General features: G+C 40.6%; 1 protein-coding gene across 1 annotated transcript in view; it reads right to left on the bottom strand.

The window, feature by feature from the left end:
- nbas (NBAS subunit of NRZ tethering complex) overlaps window positions 1-19,719 on the bottom strand; it is a 220,608-nt gene that overhangs the window by 195,672 nt on the left and 5,217 nt on the right. The window contains exons 4-13 of the mRNA XM_042503247.1: window positions 19,479-19,556; window positions 18,787-18,834; window positions 17,079-17,122; window positions 11,825-11,958; window positions 10,388-10,521; window positions 7,128-7,226; window positions 3,101-3,239; window positions 2,888-2,953; window positions 862-990; window positions 328-391 (exon numbers count right to left, since the gene is read on the bottom strand). Coding sequence (XP_042359181.1) covers window positions 328-391; window positions 862-990; window positions 2,888-2,953; window positions 3,101-3,239; window positions 7,128-7,226; window positions 10,388-10,521; window positions 11,825-11,958; window positions 17,079-17,122; window positions 18,787-18,834; window positions 19,479-19,556 — 935 coding nt within the window. The remainder of the gene's footprint in view (window positions 1-327; window positions 392-861; window positions 991-2,887; window positions 2,954-3,100; window positions 3,240-7,127; window positions 7,227-10,387; window positions 10,522-11,824; window positions 11,959-17,078; window positions 17,123-18,786; window positions 18,835-19,478; window positions 19,557-19,719) is intronic.

Genomic DNA, 19,719 nt, shown 5'->3' with positions numbered 1-19,719 from the left:
GAAGACTCACACAGATTATTGCTAACACAAACTGTCACTGCTGTCATAACTGGCCCAAAACTGTCAAAAAAGACAGCAAAGCTGCATAAACAGACACTCACACAGACACATACAGGCAGTTACACAAGCATGGAAACACACACTTACAAGCGTGGACACTGAAGAAGGAAAATATGTTCTGGCCTTGGCAGAAGCTATATGGTTGTATGTCTAAATAACTGTATAATTCAGAGAAGAAGACATGTCAAAGATCATTAAATTGTATCCAGTGTGCACTGCTGTGTCAGCAACAAAGTCTGCTCACTTTTGCCCTTCGGACCAAACTACCTTTTATTTTCTTCCTTCTCTCCAGCGATGTCTTCCACTCTGGGTTGATCTCTTCAAATCCTGGCTGCGGGGAGGACCGAAGGATGGAGGGACCAAAGAGGATGGGAGGAAAAGAAGAAGAAGGGGAAGAAATTAATCTGCTAACCCTGTTTACACTTACAGCACACACACACACACACACACAGAGTAGCTCTGTTGGCTCAGTCCAAGCGATGAAAAAGAACATACACACAAGCTGCGCAAATCGGCAAAACATTCTGCAAATATAAGCTCTCTCTAAGCCACCTCACTTAATGTCTAATGGGTGGACACACACACACACACACACACACACACACACACACACACACACACACACACACACACACACACACGATCTCTCGCTTCACATACACTCATACTTGGGCCATAGAGAGATTACATTAATACACTCAGTCATGCATCTAATTCACAAAATAATAGCAGTGCACACAACAATAATACACACAGCATATACAAAATCATACATACACATGTAGCAGCTTAAAGGTGTACCTGCTGGTCTTGGCTCCATGTGGCCCTCTGTCTGAGGGAGGGGACGTCCCAAAGAGACAAGCTTCCAGAGAAGTGGATGACAGCCAGCAGGGTGCCATCAGGGCTCAGGCTCATGCGGAATACACCGTCCTGGACATCACAGATGCACACACAATTTTAGGCCAGGTCCTTCATATTAAAGGATTACTTTACCCCCCCCCGAAATGACAATTTACACATTAATTACTCAACCTGTGTTATGTTAAAGTTGTGAATCAAATGTTGTTCCTCTCACATGCTTGCACGGTGAACAAAGAATCGAAAAACAGAGAAAATACTTGATGAATTGAAGTCATAGGGGTCCACATTTAACAACAGCATAACTACAGTACTGTTCAAAAAGTCTTAGGCCACCTTAAACTGTTATTTTAGCAAGCATATTACAATCAACCATTCTTTATTTCCCAATAGTCTCTTTACTAAAAGACAACCAGAACATACAGGAAACATGTATACAGTATTAAAAACTAAAATATCTCAAAATAAAGCAACTTAAAATATGTCTTGAACTCTCTTGGGCTGACAGAATGAAATTTACAATACTAATCCCCTGGTGTATTTACACCAAGTTGCATTGTCCAAAACTCAATTTTGATTGTTTGAGCTACCTTTTGTTATGGTTGTATGATTCCATATTTCAAACTAAATACTGACTTAAGTCTAAAGAAGCCTTTTTGTTCTGATTTTTTAGGTGATTTAATGCATTGTACATGTTCTCTGAATTCTTTGTATCTTCATAAAGAAATACAAAATATCTATCCTCATTACAACTTTGCCAAAATAATAAATCTATTGTGGCCTAAGACTTTTGTGCAGTACTGTATATCAAAGCATCTTTTTACAAACTCTCAAATAACTGGTTTGGTATAATCTAAGTCTCATTTATCTAGCTGTATGCTCAGTTCTACCCAAACAGGTAGCCCTTTCCGACAAGGAACTGAACTAAAAGTTAAACTTATCTACGCTCTCTTCAATGCCAGAACTCACTGACAAAAACAGTAATTTTACCTCGCTGAACACAGGAGCTGCTGGTCTGCTGCTGAACTCCATCAGTTGGTTTGCATGTGTAATTGTGTGAATTTATTGTTTCAGACTTACCTTGGTCACACAATAACACACATTAACTGCAGGGTTCCCACACATTTTCATGGGCAAAACTTTTTTAAAAATTCCATGACTTTTCAAGAAACCATCTAAAAATTTCCATGACCATTTATAATGTATAACACAAAGTTTGCTCCATGTGTTAAGTGCATTAACAATTGACAAGTCGTAATGGGGCATAGCATAGGTATGGCAACTTTGGAATTCATGACCCTACATGTTTCCCCTACATTATTTTCCTCTCATATCATATCATATTTAAAATATTTAAATATAATCCAGATAGCTGGCACACATGGAGACAGAAACAGAACGCTGGGGAAAGTGAAGACACGTATGTGATGGTACACAAAACGTCACACATCGGAGCATATCAGAGCTACACACAACAAAATCCTATCAGTTTTCCAAACTTTAAAGGATTTTACTAATTCCATGACTTTCCCAGCCCCGAAAAATGAGAATGTAAAATTGTATGACTTTTTAAAGGTTTTTTTTATGACAGAGGGTAGCAGCAGCTCCTGTGTTCAGCGAGGGAAATTAATGTTTTTGTCAATGGAGTCTGGCTTTAAAGAGAACATAAATACGTTTCTCTTTTAGTTCAGTTCCTTGTCTGTTTGGGAAGCACTGAACACATGACTGAGTTGTGTGAGAGTTTGTAAACTGATGTTTTTATATAGTTTTGCTCTTGTGAAAACGGTCCCCCAAGAATTTTTTTTCAGTTTTTTGATTCATCATTCACCCAAAACGAGAAAAAAAACATTGTTTTTTTTACTAATTCAACATAACACGGGGTGAGTACTTGATATACAAATAGCCATTTAGGGAATGAAGTATTCCTTTACGCTTTTAATAAAGAAGGAAAAAAGGAGAATTGCAGTACCTTTTCATCTCCCTGTCTGGAAAACAATCTGAAGCTGGGGATCTTGAAGAATCCTCTCTTTTGATTCTAACAGACACAAAGAGGAGATGTCAATAACTTGTGTGTGTGTGTGTGTGTGTGTGTGTGTGTGTGTGTGTGTGTGTGTGTGTGTGTGTGTGTGTCTTAGATACTGCATGAACAACTCGTGCACAAACATGTTTATAGTCTCCTCACCGCACCAGTGGCGTCCTCATAGCTGGTGACCTGCTTGTAGTGTGGCGATCCAGACAGAGCTCTCCAGGCCGTGATCCCACAGCAAGAGGCCTTGGACGTACAATCGTCCCCTGACTCACAGCCGCCCACCAGCAGCAACCTGACAACACACACACACACTCATGGTTACCACCTCTGTGACTGTGCCCCCTGACACATCAATTTACGCCGCATAACAAGGACAGCAAATTAATGAGGTCACGGTGAGGTCATCGTTCAGCCTGGAGTTTAAGCCAGGGTATCAGTGAGTTTTCCCACCACTGAAGTGACACTGAAGTAGCCAAGTTGTGGATTTAAAAGTTATCTATCAGAGTTAAAAGTCTGGCTGGAATCGATGTTTTCTAAAGACACAAAGAATACCACAATGACCACAGTGATCTGTGGCTCTCTCTTTGCAGTAAAACAGAACAGATGCGACAATGGTCAGGAACTCAGGGGGAAGAGGTGGACGGAGCAGCGCTGTCCAGCTCAACACTGCCCCCTGGTGCACAGAAAGTGGACATTTAGTGAGAGACAAGAGCTGATGGTTTCTGCAGGTATCAGACACTAAAATGTAATGCTTTTTATGACCTTTTTAACATTATTTGTTGTCAAATTTAAGATTTATTTTTCATCTTTTTCTTATTCAAGCATTGCAGATGAAAGTTGGTAGTATTTGAGGTTCTTTGCAGAGTGAGTTTGGTTTATGTACATATTTGCCAACAAGTATGTGCATGTGCACAGTAAAAAAAAAAAAAAAAAGACTATGAGGTTGCACTTGCATTTTAAGATTTATAACATCAGAAATGTGACTTCTATGCAGAAGAGCTTGAGTCATTTGATAAGAAGAAATAAAAGATGGATTAATGATATTAGATAAAATATGAAAATTATGACCTTGCAAATTCAAATTTAGGACTTTTTAATGACTTATACAGTATATTAATAACTATAAAACTGAATTTAGCACTGCACGGTGTCGTAGTGTATAGCACCATATTGCAGAACAGGATTCGAAACCCCCCGGCTGGCTGTGTGGAGTTTACATGTTGTCCCTGTGTCAGCATGTGTTTTCTGGCTACCTCCCACAGTCTAAAGGCATGCAGGTCTGGTTAATTAGTGACTCTAAACTGGCCGCAGGTGTGAATTTGAGAATCTCACCTTTATTTCAGTTATCTGTTTAACTAAAAAAAAAAAAACGACCTTCTGTTCTCATTCATTTAAGGGTCATTGTAACTGATAGTAATAATGACTCTGTAATACAGTAATATTGTGACATGACAATATTGTCTGGTTGCCATATAGTGAAAATCTCGTAGCAACCGGAGTCAGCATCGATAAAAGGAACTGATGAGCTCAGAGGCAAGTAATTCAGACAGTTGGGAACCGGATCTTGATTCAGATTCCTTATTAACTCTCTCTCTCTGAAAATGAAAAGATCACAATGTCTAACTGCACATCTGAATACACTTCTGAGTGTTTGTATTCCCACATGTGCCGCATAATTTAAACTTGTCACTAGTAAACACTTCCGCAATGTCTACTAACATTTTACATCTTTATTACTGTACAGATTTTTTCCATCTGTATGTTCAGCTGTTGAAATTACTTTTTCATACCCAGCTTCTCACCTTGCCTTTTTCTTACCTCTATCCTATTCTCTCTGTTGCTGACCCAGTTTTCACACAGGGATCATTAAAGTTTCATCTCATCTATCAGTTGGCAAACACTTGACAGTAGCTGCCAAAATCCATTAAGCTGCCAAACCGAGCTTCACGGGCCAAACTAAATCTGGTGCGTGCAAACTGGGGGAGCGTGGTGGAAAACAGTAAGGTCACGGGTGTGAGCCAGACATAATTAACCGAAACCTTTGAATGCCACGTGGTGAGGAGGGCCAAGGACGCATTAGAGACTGCGATAGTCAATTCCTGCAGGTATTGCATTAAAGTGATTGGTTCATTTATTCCTGAGTAGGCCAGCTGGCCTTGTTCCATAATGTAACATCTCATGCCTGTGCAGGAATGTCTGCATTAGACTTTTTTTCTTCTTTTTCTGGTGTTGATTTATGCTTATTTCATTATGTGTTCCTGTTACTAAAGGGATAGTTCAGATTTTTTTTACATGATGCACTTATCCACAGACAGTGTATTAAACACAGCAGATGGGGGTTGGCACATCCCCCAGTTTGGAAAAGCAGGATGAAGTCCGACACACCAGCAAGCTGAGCTGTGGGCAAGGGCAGAAGCAAAGTGTATTTCAGCAAACTAAAAAAGTCCTGCCTTAGAAAGAACAGTCGATATCAATTGAAGTGCGCATTATATTGAGCATATTTTCACCGCTTTATCTTTCCACAGACAGCTTGTTCCAACAGGAAAGCCAGTAACAGCTTCAAGTCCACATCTATTGTCTCTTCAAAGCCACCAGACGCAATTTTAGCTCGCTGACGATTCATGAGAGGCTGGGACACACTCTTTGGCCCTATGACAGCTATTGGGTATGACAAGACGCCCAATGCAACTGGAGCTGCGATGTTGGAGGGTTACAACAGACGGCGCTAGAAATAAAGGGAAAGTGTCTGCTCAGATGCTCTTCAGGCGCGCTATTTTAAGCCTCTTCGGTTGCGCAGGGCCTGACAGAGATGATGGTGGCCTAACACTTATTATAAAGAAAACATTTTTTATGGTCTTTTATTAAGGATATTTTCAGTAACTGCAGAATTAAAATTCTTAAGCAAAAGTTTGCACGCGCAATCAATCCAAACTTGGAGCAGGTGTTGAACCAAACATGAGCGAAAAGTAAAAAGGCACAATGGCTCAAACACTGCAGGGCCAAAATGGTGTTTCAAGCAAGACTGTTCTTCATCAGACCAGATTTACACTGCAAGATGTCGTCTTAAATACATATGTGAACAGTCCTGACCAATCACGTGAACAAGAGTCACACTATAACACAAGTCACACAATAACACAAACAATTGCTTGAGGCAGCAGTAGACCTGCAGCTCTATGTTCAGTGATGTCTACTGATCTCACAGCAACTAAATATGATACACGCTGTGGCTTTTGTTTTAGTGTCTGCAAAAAATGTTGTTGCACACTGCCGATCTGCCGTTAGGGCCTTTAGCTTGTTTACAAGCCTATGAATAAATGCTGTACGCTGAATGTCCTGTTTTATCTTTAAAACTTTGTATGAAAAACAGAACAAATCATTGAGTAGTTGTATTGAACAGCCAAATCAGATTCGACTGGCATAATTCTGAGTCCGGTACACCACTAGACTTTTTATAAGAGACTAAAATATGTTTTATTGCTGACACCATCTACAACAGTATATTGCTTAGTCTTTGTGTCAGTACTCCTGTCTGCTTCACCAAACCAGGGACGTGCCGACTAACATGTATGTAATACACTGATTATGGATCAGTACCTCATACAAACCCACTCCAAAAAATCTGAACGATCCCTTTATTAAGTGTTTCAACATGTCTGCAAAACAGCTTTTTTCACTTCAAGTCAACTGAGATGCAATAAAACCACACAAAGTTCAGCACGGGGGATCAATACGATACATATTTACGAGCATATTGACAACATGTTGGCATCTTTCCACATTGCCCCATGATGTCAAATGATGAAAGTGTTTGAAATCACTCATCAGCTTTCAAATGCAGATATTTAAGATGTACATGGCATCATGTAGCATCATCTGGAATGGATTTAAGGATGAAAATTGATTCAAAGGATGTCTGTAGATGTTTGAATATAAATGTACGAACAACACTCTTGATGAAACACTGTTGTAATCGAAGCTGGCTTGGACTGTGGAGGCCACGAGAGAAAAACAAACGTACTAAGGGTGTCAAGTGAATGCTAGAGGCATTAATTATGCTGCCATTGATGGATTTAAAGCTAAATTCTGGCAAAAATGTTCATTATTCAGGATATTTACTTACATTCTGCGAGCGCACAAGGCTGACAGGGTGTTGGATTGTTAGAAACAACTAACTTACCGGTGTCCAGGGTGGTAAATAGCCGAGGTGATGCCGTGGGAGTAGTGAGCAGAGAAACTGAAGCTGTGGTTTTCTTGGAAGTTCTGATTGGTTCCCACACTGAGAGAGAGAGAGAGAGAGAGAGAGAGAGCGCAAAGTCAAATGACGAGTCACCTATAATTGAACTCTGGCACATGAACAATCAAAACACGAACACCCACGTGCAAAACGTTAATGGTGCGGCAAAGCTGTTTTGAGGAAGATGACGGAGCAATTTAGATCCCAGCTGCAATTAAAATGAGACATGGCAAAATATGTAATCTAATTTAAGTGGGCAATCTAAATTAGATTGGTACTAGAGGAGATGTTGTATAATTTGTGCGGGCATGTGTCATCAGGGAAATGTTTTGCTGCATTGTAAACTGTATTGAGATAAGAAGACAAGGAGGTAAAGAAAATAAAAGTGGGAAAAAGGGTTCCTGCACCATTAGGAAAGTTAAAATTATGACTTAAGACTTTTGTAATGTCACACATAATAATATATATTTTTTTATTATTCAGTTTTATTTTACCAGGAATATTCCCATTAAGGTTCAAAATCTGTGCTGCACAGGAGTCCGGGCCAAGAATGCAGCATAAAGAGCTGCACATAAAATAATAAACAGACCAAAACACAACATCAAAAAGTTAAAGCAAATCGTATAAAAAATTTACACACAAGCAACAAGAGAAAGCCTTGAAAAAAAAGCCAATTCACTGCAAACAATCAATGAGCTGTGTTCAGTAACTGGACATGTGCATTCAGTGGTCAAATAGTCCTAATAATCCTATTTTTTACGTCTCTCAGGCTTATAGTGGGATCTTGTTTAAGGTTATTTGTGTGGCGGTAGCTGATGACGCAGGGTGGGGGACGACAGCAAACTTCTGTTTTTGTTCCTTCTAAAGGCCAGTGTGTCCTTTTGTATCTTTCTTTGTGCCCTCTTTAAAATCAGAAGTTTTTGCAGATCCGTGAACGCGGCGCACATAAAGTTCTCCATGAGTTCATTTTTTCCTCAGCAGCAGTTTGTGACTCACAGCGTGGAAAACTGAGCTGAGCAGATCAGCGAGATGGTTGAGAGGAGCAGCTGCTGCAAGTGAATACAAACTTTTACACCCAGTAGAATAAATAGTTAAGCTTCTCTTTTACCATGACTGGTGTTCTGCTGCTCCGTCTGTGCCCAGCATACAAACTGCGCTCTGAGAGTGTGGTGCAAAGAATTTTATAATTTTTTAATTTTATTAAAAAATTAAATGCTGTCGCAGAAGGGTTGTTAATTATGGTGGCTGACTCGACAACACAAATGCACCTATAGGTTTTGTTTGTCTGTTTTCGGCTACTGTAGAAACATGGCGGTGCAACATGTGGGACTCTGTAGACGAGGACCCACTTCCTATGTAGATATAAATGATGCTTTCTAAGGTTATGAAAACACAACTACTCTTACATTTAGGTGATTACTCTCTAAAGTAAACATCCTTATTATACCAAATTCCATCTCTGATTATACATCCCACTAAAAACTCCAACACACTGGACCTTTAAGGCCCTAATTTAAATTAATGAATTCAGTGCCTTTTAAGACTTTTTAAGGATCTGCAGGAACCCCGGGGTTAGAAAAAGAGCACAAAACTGTTCAACTTCCTCCAGACATTTAGGTGTTTATGCCGCAGTAAAATGTTTGTGTGTATGTTACACACACAACACAAACACACACATACCAAAGTGCTGGCACAGTCAGAGCAAGAGAGAGAGACAGAGTGAGAGAGAGGACTTACTGTCAACGCTCAGCTATAATTCTGAAATTCTAATTCAAAGTGTTTGAGCGACAATATTGGAATGCAGTCGTATGAAGAGAAGGAGTGACTATGAGATCCATTCTGAAAATGAACCTTTAAAAACAAGCCAGCACTTTCAGAGTAAATCTGGAGCAAATGTCTCCCACATCTTAATTACCTCCTCAGACACACACACGCACACACACACACATTCAGACACAGACAGCTTCAAAGGCAGCTAACACTATTTATCTGCACGTAAAAGAAAAGTAAATCAGCATTTTCCTCCGTTCTCGGCAAACATCACTGCACACACAGAACTGAGTGGGAAGTCATGTGCGGGATGTCGTCTGATCGAGATTCAGCACACATGCACAATCTCATCCCGTGTCTTTGAGTGTCGGCGCACCGGGGGCTCACTGTGACAGCGGCAATCATACAGACTGAAATGGGAAATCTCTGAAATAATGCCATATTAAATAACACCAAATTAAAAGGGAAGGCGTGTGCAGCCATGAGGAAAGCACACACGCAGACTCCTGCAGGTATGCATGCAGAAAAATCAGATGTCATTAATCAAATATTCAAAATGTGTATTTGAACTGGCAAGGAGGGGAATTGGTATGCAAAGAGAGACATCACTCCCCCTAACGTTTACATATAGACAAGCATGCAGCATCAAATCTTACCACAGACAGGCTGCGATTTCCTATAAAGGTCTGAATGTACAGTACACGCATTTAAATCAGATGATAATAAAGCAGCTAAGAAAATCTACAGAAATGGGATGGCTAGAAAGCGATTAACTTAAAAGTGCTTGCATCTGAAACTTTTCAGCTAAAGTGTTTCAAATGCAGGAGTGTGGGTGTTTAATTGAGCTGGAAATGTCAGATGAAGAGGATTTCTGTAAGGACTTTGCAACTGTTTAAGTGTATAAACTGAAAGATGATGTCATTTGAAGTGTTGGCTTGACCATAAGCAGGTGGACAAAATTGAGTAAAAGAAGTTGAGAGGTGAAGACCTGACAGCTGAAAAGGTTTGAAATGTCAGTGTAATAAGTTGAAATGTCAATTGCAGAGAAAGGCAAACACAGTTGAAATGTAAATTTAAAGCATGGACACGTGTTTTTGCAGTATGTTCTGCAAAAATGACACTACACGGCCCGATTTGAAATTTTTTTGGCTGACACAGCATGATGAATCAGTGTTGGAGCCTACGGGACCCGCAGGTGACTAGAGAAAGGTACCAAAAATCAGTATTAAACAGACAAAGAGGTCAAAATATGTACGCTCTGACGTTAATGGTTCATGAAACCCAGCAGCAAGAAAGGAGCTCCCAACAACCCTTTATACCGCCATATACCACATACCCTGGTGAAATTTCAGGAAGGTATAAAGTATTACATACCGCCCGAGCCTAAACCCTGTTTTGTTTTGATGTATTTGTGATACAGTTTAGTCTCTCACCTGACGAGGTAACTCTTGAGCCCACCACTGTATGTGATAACGAGCAGCTCAGCTGACCATTGGGCGCTGGCCGTGTACTCCAGGAAGATCAGGCCCGCCACAGCACAACTGAAATCCCCAGGAAAACTCACCGCCTGGAACAAGACAGAGATGAGAAAGAAGAGTCAGCGGCGGTGTGATGTAAATGGCAGAGGAAATCAAAAGAAGTTGCAAACAATGTATAATTATCTATCAGTCTGTGCCCCCACCGAGTCTTTACAAGGACAAACAACAAAGATACATCACATCAGCGGCAACTCTTAAAGAACACACACACAAAAAAAAAAGATTAAGAGAGAATGTGACGGGACAGGGAAGGCAGGGAACAAAAGATACGAGACACAGAAAGCGAATGAGAGATGGGGGAGGCAGGGAAGCAAATTTTAATTTTTTTCATCCATGCATACTTTCTGTCAAATTGACGTTTTTTTATCCTCTCCTCCAGAAATAGCAGCAAGTCACCGATGTGTGCACTTAACGGTGACAAACAAGAGAAACAGCAGAGCAGAGCTGGGGGGTTGCAGACACACATACTGTAGATACATAACAAAGTAGAGCTGCACTAAAGGGATGAAGATCACGGAGTTGGAGAGATGAGCGTGGCTGGGGAGAAGGACGAGTGTCTGCGCTCATCGTCTCTGACGGCACAAATAGAGAAACGGAAGGAATGACGGATAGAAATGGAGGAATGATAATATGTAGCACACAGAGGGCATTAAAGTGATGGCAGAGCTGAAATGGCAGAGCTACTGAGAGACAGACATGCGAGGAGGGAAGGAGGGGAGGACCTAGGGAGCAGCACGTGTGAAAAATTAAAGAGAGGAGGTGATGGAGATGGAGAAGAAAAGGGCAAATGGAAAAGAAGAAAGAGATGACAAGAAGCATCATATAATAAAGAAAGCATACATGGCAGACAAAGAGAGCACAGAGGGTGTCTGACAAGGACACATTTCTTTAAAAAAGGTGACAGGCAGCTCAAAGTGCCCAGTAAATGTGTGCTACACTGAAAGAACAGAACCAATCTCTGGAGCCAAGATTATGGTTGTCTGAATCCTCAAAACTGTGTCACCGTCAAGCTACAAATACAGCCAAATCTGCTAAAGCATATTAGCATTTAGTCAGAACAAGAAGCTGCATTTACCCGATTTATAATCTGTCTGATGATTTAACTCAAAAACAAAACAGATTCAGCATGTACAGTGCTCAAAACATGAATCCGTATTAGAAATCTGAACCAATCATCTGCAGATAAAACTGAAAAGAAGCCAAGTGAATCCTGATCACTTATAATTAGCATCAATGCATGCACAAGACAAAAAAATATATATTTCAGACATAAGGATAGCTTAAAGGGAGATATTTCTAATGATGTTAAAGAGGAGAGACTTGCACATTTACCGGCGGGATGACGAAGAGCTCGCTGCCCATGAGGTCGAAAAGGCGCACGGTGCCAGTGCTGTCAGCGTAGCCCAGCAGGGTGCAGTCATGGCTCCACGCCACCCTCCGCCACTGGGGGTTTGGATCCTTTGGCACTGTGGCAGATGGAAAGAAAACTTGAAAGCTCAGACAGAAAAAGACAGAGTGAGATTCAGAGAGTTGGGGATTTCTTTTCAAAGAGCAGTGTGTAGGAATCAGTGGCATCTAATGGTGATGACTGCTGATTAAGATTCCTTCAGTTGTCATTATTCAGGAGGTTTTTGCCGGGAGCCGAGGGTCTGTTCCTCTCAAAAAACAAATGGACCAGAGGTCTCATTTATAAAACAGTGTGTTAGGACCGCCCCTTGAAAGTCGGAGATTCGAATCATCAGTCGGAGACCCTCAGTCGACTGAGATTGCATCAAGTCGAGTAGTCGTTTTTTTTCTTTGCAGTGTACTAATGGAGACGTTTTGGTCCCCAGATTTTGCTGCAGAGTGAGTGCTCTTAACTGTCACGTTACTCTTTGCAGCTGCGTATATGCAGCATTTGCACAGAGTGAGTGAGAAAGAAACAGCACAGTGAGGTAAAGAAGTGGTGAATTTACAGCTCACAGCTTTTGTTTGATATCTAGTGTCTGCAAAAAATGTTGTGCATGTGCGAACTCTTGTTAGCACCATTAGCTTGTTTAGTATATTTGGAATCAAATATTCATATTAAACAGCCAAATTGAATTCAACTGGCAAAATTCCTGACAGTAGGTAGGATACATACTAAAAGTATGGACAAAAGCTAAATATGGTGTGCACCAAAGAATATTTAGATTTAAAAAACTGTGCATATGCCTACCAATGTGAAATTTCTTTTTATAAATCCCAAACGTGGATTTGTCTACATGTGGATCATCCTCATATCTCGGCCTCTAAACACACACATTCAACTTGAAATAGTCGAGGCAAAGCATCTCATGAATGTGCATGCATAGAACCCCCTGATGACTGGTTCCCTATGTATTATTAAACATATAATGATTCCTCTCATAATCAGTTTCTACAATCAGGCTTTAATTCACTGCTGCATCATCTGCATCGCCAGTTTTACCTGCTTCCAAAATGTTCGTGCACATGGGTCAGCATTTCAGTACATTCTCCTGGCAAGTTTGTTTTTATAGATGACAAATTTTGTATGGAAAGTGGCGTATACCTCTTACAGGGCTTATTTTTTAATAGTTATGAATGAGACCCCAGGTGATCAAACCTGTAAAAACACTGAATAAAGCAGTTAAAAGACACAGATTAGTGTTTTCTCGGACATTGTTTGCACAAAAACACAAATGGCCCGTGAGAGCCAGTGTTTGGTTTGTCCTTTCTGGGTTACTGTAAGAACATAGTGGTGCAGCATTTCCCTATGAAGATATAAATGGCTCATTATTAGGCAACAAAAACACATCTACTCTTATTTTCAGGCGATTAAACACCAAAGAAAACATGCTTATGATATTATATTCCATTCCTGCCAATATCTCGCCCTCTGATCCTGCACACTGGACCTTTATGCCAGATGAGAAGACTCTCTGAATAATCCCTGGTGTTCTGTGGTGCGTCGATGATGAATACAGATGGGAGGAGAAGGATAAAGCTAATGCCATACATCAACACAGTGTGTCTGAGGACCTATCCAATTCATCTATGACGGATAGCTAAAGTAATACATCTCAATAATTGTCTTCCAAAGACGCACGCACTTTCAGGCGCGCTCGCGATGAGAGGAGGAGAAAGCTAGAGTGTAGAAGAAGAAGGGGGAGGAGAACCCAGATCATAAATCCAGATTTTATTGAAGTATAGGCTACTGTTTTACCAATCTGCTGGCTCAGCAGTGCTGTGAGTGTAACCATATCGCTGTGATGAAGCACATCCCTGCCTGCTGGCACTTTCTCAAGGCTTTGCTGTCATACTTCCCTCTGATGGAAGAGCTGGGGCGGTCTGGCAGGCCTCCGATCCAGAGTCTGTTTTGAATACCTGATTATCTTATGACACATTAAACACTTTGAGGGATACAAGGGGAGGCTTTTCTTTGGCAAACACAATCTTGGGCACAAAAAAAAAGCTGAGAATATTTACTAGATACAGGCTTAAACGCAGGCTGAGATTTCTGCATCGGAGAACAGTGTGAAACATAATATGCCACCACGGGTGCTGTGTCTGCTAAGCAATAAAGTTATGAAAAGGAAGTTATGTTTTTGTTGATATCACATAACAGCGCTATTGGCGTTTATTGTATTGAATTTCTTGGCTGAGGAACGCTGCTGCAACCCCTGGTGGGCAATACCGCAAACGAATGGAGGCGTCGGATATTGTATGACTAGAATTTTAAATGAAGAACAAAGGGGAGAAGTGGGAGGCGAGACAGACATAGAGAGAGGGAGATAGGAGAGAAAGAGAGGCGCCAGATAGAGAGAGAGAGAGAGAGAAGGGAGAAAACAATGAATCCGGCACCCACTGAGAGAAATAATAGCTCCCCAAATTTTAAGGCCTAAGTATCAGAGCGCACCTCAGGAAGTAGGCGATTTTAACACACCTCTGAGACTCTCGTCTGAGGAGGAGCAGACGAGAACACGGAGCCATTATGAGAGCCATAGGTACCAAGCATCTACTCTGTTCTCTTCTTGTTCTTTTGGCTCTTTTGCTTCCTATTTCAATCTTTTTTTTCCCATTTCACTCTCACCAGCATCCCCTCCTATCTCACTCCCATTATGAATTGTATACAGTGTGTTGTTCTGCAGCTGAGAGGGCTCCATTTCCACATAGATGGCTTTTTTGGGGAGCTGGAAAATTGGATGCTACTGTTCTGGTTCTTTTTTTTTTTGTTGTTGTTTTTTTCCTCCTCCTAGTGATGGCGGGGGTGGAAGTTGGGGAGAATTATACCCAGCGACCCAATAGCAGCCTTCTATCTAAAGCCTCACGGATGCATTTAGCAGAGCTCAACACTTATGAATTATGTACAGGGATGAGAGACGACTCCTCTGTAACAGGAGCAGACAGGAGTCAGGGCGGGAAGGTAAAGGGAAAGAGACAGAGAGTGATACACAGGTGTGGATGCACCTTCTCGCTCGAGGATGCATAAGTGCGCGCGCAAGCAAGTAAAGCAGCGACGAACGCACACATGTGCACTCTCCTCCATTAAAAGCAAATGCCATTAAAGCCAGGATCACAGCAAAATCCATTAGGACAAATCTCCGTGAAATGAAATGAAGTAAAAGTAAAATGAAAGGGAGAGATGAAATGGAATGGAAAAGAGGAGAGAGGCTGGGCTTTACACGGGCCCAGGGGCTACTGTTATCCACACGATGAACCATTAGAACAACGGCCCACAATGACAGCGAGCCAGAGCTGAACAAATACAGTGTGAGAGAGAGAGAGACAGACAGAGGAGGGGTGGGAAAAATGAGGAAAAAAAAGAAAAGAAAGGAGAATGATCGGGGCGAGAAGTGGGGAAAACAAAATCCACATAAATGTCATTCTTGGGGGTTTTTGATCTTTTCTTGGAGTTAGAATTAAACATGGAGAAGGGGCATTTTGTCATCTTGCATCACAAACCTGGAATAACCTCCAGAGGATGCAAGACAAACTTCGATTCTGAAGTCAAAGCTAAAAACGTTCCTCTTTAACACTGCCTACTCCACCCTGTAATGACAGCAAAATGCATTTGTGAACTTGATTTTTAATTCCTTGCACCTCCTGTCTGCACTTTTTATATTTTTCATGGTGATTTTTATGTATTTTTTTACAGTATGTATTTTTTACACTGTACAGAGTACAGTGGATTGTAGCATTAGCACTATTTGTACTGTTAACACTTATAGCAGCTAGCCGCCAGCTCAAGCACCTGCATGTTGACAGCATTGTGAAGGTAATCCCACCCCAGACTCTGAATCATAGATGCACTGTGAATGTAGTTTACAACTCCCATAAGTAAAAAAAAAAATAATTAAATTAATTAAAATTCCATAAAACTTCAATGAATAGCCCCAGCTATTATTTGCCTAAATCATTGACCTCCATGGGCTTATATTTAGGACAGGCATCTATATGGTAAGGGCTTTTAATTTCTCTCACAAAGAAATGAATTCTATTTTTTTAAGAACATGGGAAGAAGATAATGAGCAGCAAAAGAGGAAATGACCCAGAGGGTAGTAAGAAATCTGTGGAAAGTACAGGAAAATTACCTGAAAAATTGTCCCAAAAAATACAAAAAAAAACCCCAAACAAATACAAATGAGAAAGCAAAACAAAAATAATTAAATACAAAGCAAGAAATGAACTAAAAAAAATAGCTTAAAAATGATAATTTTCTGTAAAATAACTTTAAATATACAATTATGAATATAGTTCACTGGACATTGTTTTCCCTGGCTTTTTTTTTTAAAAAAAAGTCTCATATATCTACTAATCTCTTTTTTCCATCTTTCTTGTTTACTCTGCCGGTTTCACTAAAATGAACTGAATGATTGAGCTGTAGAGACTCTTACCAAGCTAACAACGTTTGTTTGCATGTCCATACTGTCAAAAGTTTAAACATATATACATGCTGTAGCGTGATCTAAGCATTTAACTATAGTATCTCCAGCAGATAGCCAACAACCTGGTTTTATAAATTATACATTTTTATAAATTTTATTCAAAGAACTTGACAACCAGACTGGGCTTCTAATTGAGACGGGCCTTTATTTGTCAAAATGTGAGGTCACACCTGGCAAGTAAAAGGGACTGGACGTATAAGTGGGATTAGGCTTTTATTTGCAGTTTTATGGTATGTGAATAAGATATACGTCAGTAGGAATTATTTCCAAACATTTTAGTGTTTTTTGTGTTTAAAACTTCTCAACTTGCAAAAAGTTTGGGCCTCCACCTGTTTCGAGCAATTAGAGCCGACGCAGCAGGCCATTTTAATAGCTAATCAAACAATGGAGGCCATTTATTTTTATCAGCCACTACGACGCTGCGTTTAATGACTGGCAGTGTGGGGGATGAGGGTGATTATCTGTGTTGCTGTTCACAGTCTCCCTCACACATTCCAATTAGCCCCCGTGGTCGATATTTCTCTTTGAAACAAACTCAAAGTACATGTGCACAAACAGGCTCAGACACTCAGGCACAGCTATGATACTGTAAATGAAGACGACAGGTTAAAAAACATGTCTGCATGCGGCTGATAAAACAGGAGGGGAGATGATCTTACCTTGGCACTTCCCGATGACTGAGCCGAAGTCATCTCTCACAGACCTGAGGAGCAAACACACACAGAAAATGAAACATCTGTGGCGTTAAACTGCGTGACAAGGATACACACACTCAACTGTGCAATATCACACACTCTCAGCCTCATATGCCCTGGTATAAGGTTGGTTCTAATCGCCACTGATGGGCTGCCAACTGAAGTAGCTCAATGGATCAAGCAGACAGGGCCTCGAAAGTAGGCAGTGTTTAGACAGACTCTTAAACAGAGCTCAGTGGATAAGGCCTTGAGCTGACTTAACACCCCCTCACACCAACAAATGCCATAAAGCAAGGCTATAAAACACTCTGTGATTAAACAACAGTGGTGCGAACAAAGGACACCGCAGAAACTCACAAAATCAAACCGGGGCTTAAGAGGAGAGGCTTGATTGCTCTCGATTACAGCAGGTCAACCACAACACAGTCCCGAGCGTAGTGAAGAACAGAAACACACTCCGGGTTTTTACATAATGATGTGTGCATTAAAATGACTTCCAATTAAGCAGAGGGTCAAGAGCAAAGCAGTCTTCTGAGCCGAAGCTCTGCGTTCAGTTTAACTCTTGTTAGCCTCTCGAGAGCAATACGTATTTGTATACCTGCTTCATCGCCATCGATTTTCATTTCAATTTTCCCCCATTTGAAGCACTACATTGTGTCAATAGAGCTCATTGCTGAGTGAGCACATTCTCTCTGTGTACGGGGGAAATTGGATTTGTGTCTGAAAATAATTACAACCACTCGAAATGAGCACAAACATACTCATGTGTATGTATGCTTTGGTCTCCTCGTCTATCCTTCACACACACACACACACACACACACAAATAAATGAAGCATTTAGGGAGCACTCATATTTTTAATTTGCTAGCGTTATTTTTGAGTTGCCTTAAGTGCCACAATAGGTATTCTATACAGGGGCTTTCTGTCACTCTCATTTAGAAATGAAGCTACACCATGGCGCAATCAAATAATAAAAGTCACAACAAGCCAAAGCATCTCTGACATTACAGAAGTTTCTACAACTTTTCATCAGAGGGTGGATCTCACCGGATTACTATCCGATCAGAAGAAACGAAGACGCCACAAAATACAGTTATTTTACTGGGTAAGAGATTTATTTTTGAACTGAAAGAAAAAGAAAGTTTGACATTTCCTTTTTTTATTTTCCAGACTAAGACTGATGATCATGATGAATGTAATTTTCTTTGTTTTGTTCTTTGGTAATAGTGTCTTTGTCTCTGTGTTGTTTTTTTTTACTCATTTTGTGGCATCTGTTTGTGGCATGTTGGTGGTTTGTTGTTAATATGGTCTATCTTGTGTGTATAGTTTTAATGTTATAATGTTATAATTTTTTAAACATGTGAAAAGAAAAGAAATTTTTGTGAAAATAATTCTTACGCTCTACTGCCTATTTTTTTAATGACCAGCAAAGAGATGAAAGTAAGTCTCCGCTGCCTTTGCCTACACAAATATTTTTACTATAACTCATTGTATTGTTACTAAATGTATTGATGCTTTAAATAAAAACTCCATTCTTTACATACAACCTGAGACTGTGGCTCTTTTTAAGTGAAACATAATAAACCACCCCATTAATTAAACATCTCTCTATCGCTCTGCACACACTGACAGAGAGCCTCAAACAACAGAAAGAGTTCAATAATAGTTACCTAATCTCCACACACTGGTCCTGAACCACCGCCAACAGTTTGCCATTACTGTGGAGAGAACAAGGGAACAATCAGGAGTGAAGAGAAAGAAATAAAAGAGAGAGAACACACAAAAAGAGCAGAAGAAAAAAAAGTGAACAAATGACCAAGATTTTTAAAGGCGGGGGATGAAATGAAGACCGTCTGGGGTGATTAAGGAAGATAAGAGCGTGCGTGTGTGTGTGTATGCGTGTGTGTGTGTGTGTGTGTGTGTGTGTGTGTCTAACAGGGCCATTTGGATGGAAGATAAAGTCTGGAATAAGGACCCACATTGGACGGCTAAAAGAGAGAAGGAACAATAATAATTGGGGGCATTAAACAGAGCAAAGATAGTTTCAGAGGGAATGAAATGAGGAAGAGAGATTTAAGGGCAGCCAGAACCCAAATGGAAGGATCAAGCACATCAAACTAATGGACATCCGCAGCATCGTTTGACCACGCTTAACACTGTCTTACATGGTGGAATCGATAGCCAATTAAAAACAGCCTTTCTACGTTTGTCTGTCGTAACGAGTACAATTAAATGATTGGTTGATGGGAAACACAAAGGGAGAGCAATCCAGAGGAGAGGAAGGCTCAGTGCATGTCAGCAACAAAGTAGCCCACATTCAGGTATTGATCAGAGTGTGTGTGTGTGTGTGTGTGTGTTGTACCTTGCAAGCACCAGCTGCCAGTTGATCTGCTTGTTTGCCAGGCGGACGAGACCGAGAGGCAGAGACGAGCTGGAGGGGCTGAGTTTTACAGAATTAAACAAACAAAACAATCAGACGATGAACACATTAATAAGTGCAGTATCTACAGTGAGTGTCTTATCTTCCCAGGAGTCCTTCTCAACAGTGTGAGAAGTTCCCAGAATAGAGTTTTCGCTTAAGAACTTTTCACAAAGTCGCTGAG

The sequence above is a fragment of the Plectropomus leopardus genome, chromosome 16 (genome assembly GCF_008729295.1).
Source record: "Plectropomus leopardus isolate mb chromosome 16, YSFRI_Pleo_2.0, whole genome shotgun sequence".
Taxonomy (NCBI): Eukaryota; Metazoa; Chordata; class Actinopteri; order Perciformes; family Serranidae; genus Plectropomus; species Plectropomus leopardus.
The sequence above is the reverse complement of the archived record's forward strand: the minus strand, read 5'-3'. Positions and strand labels throughout refer to the sequence as shown.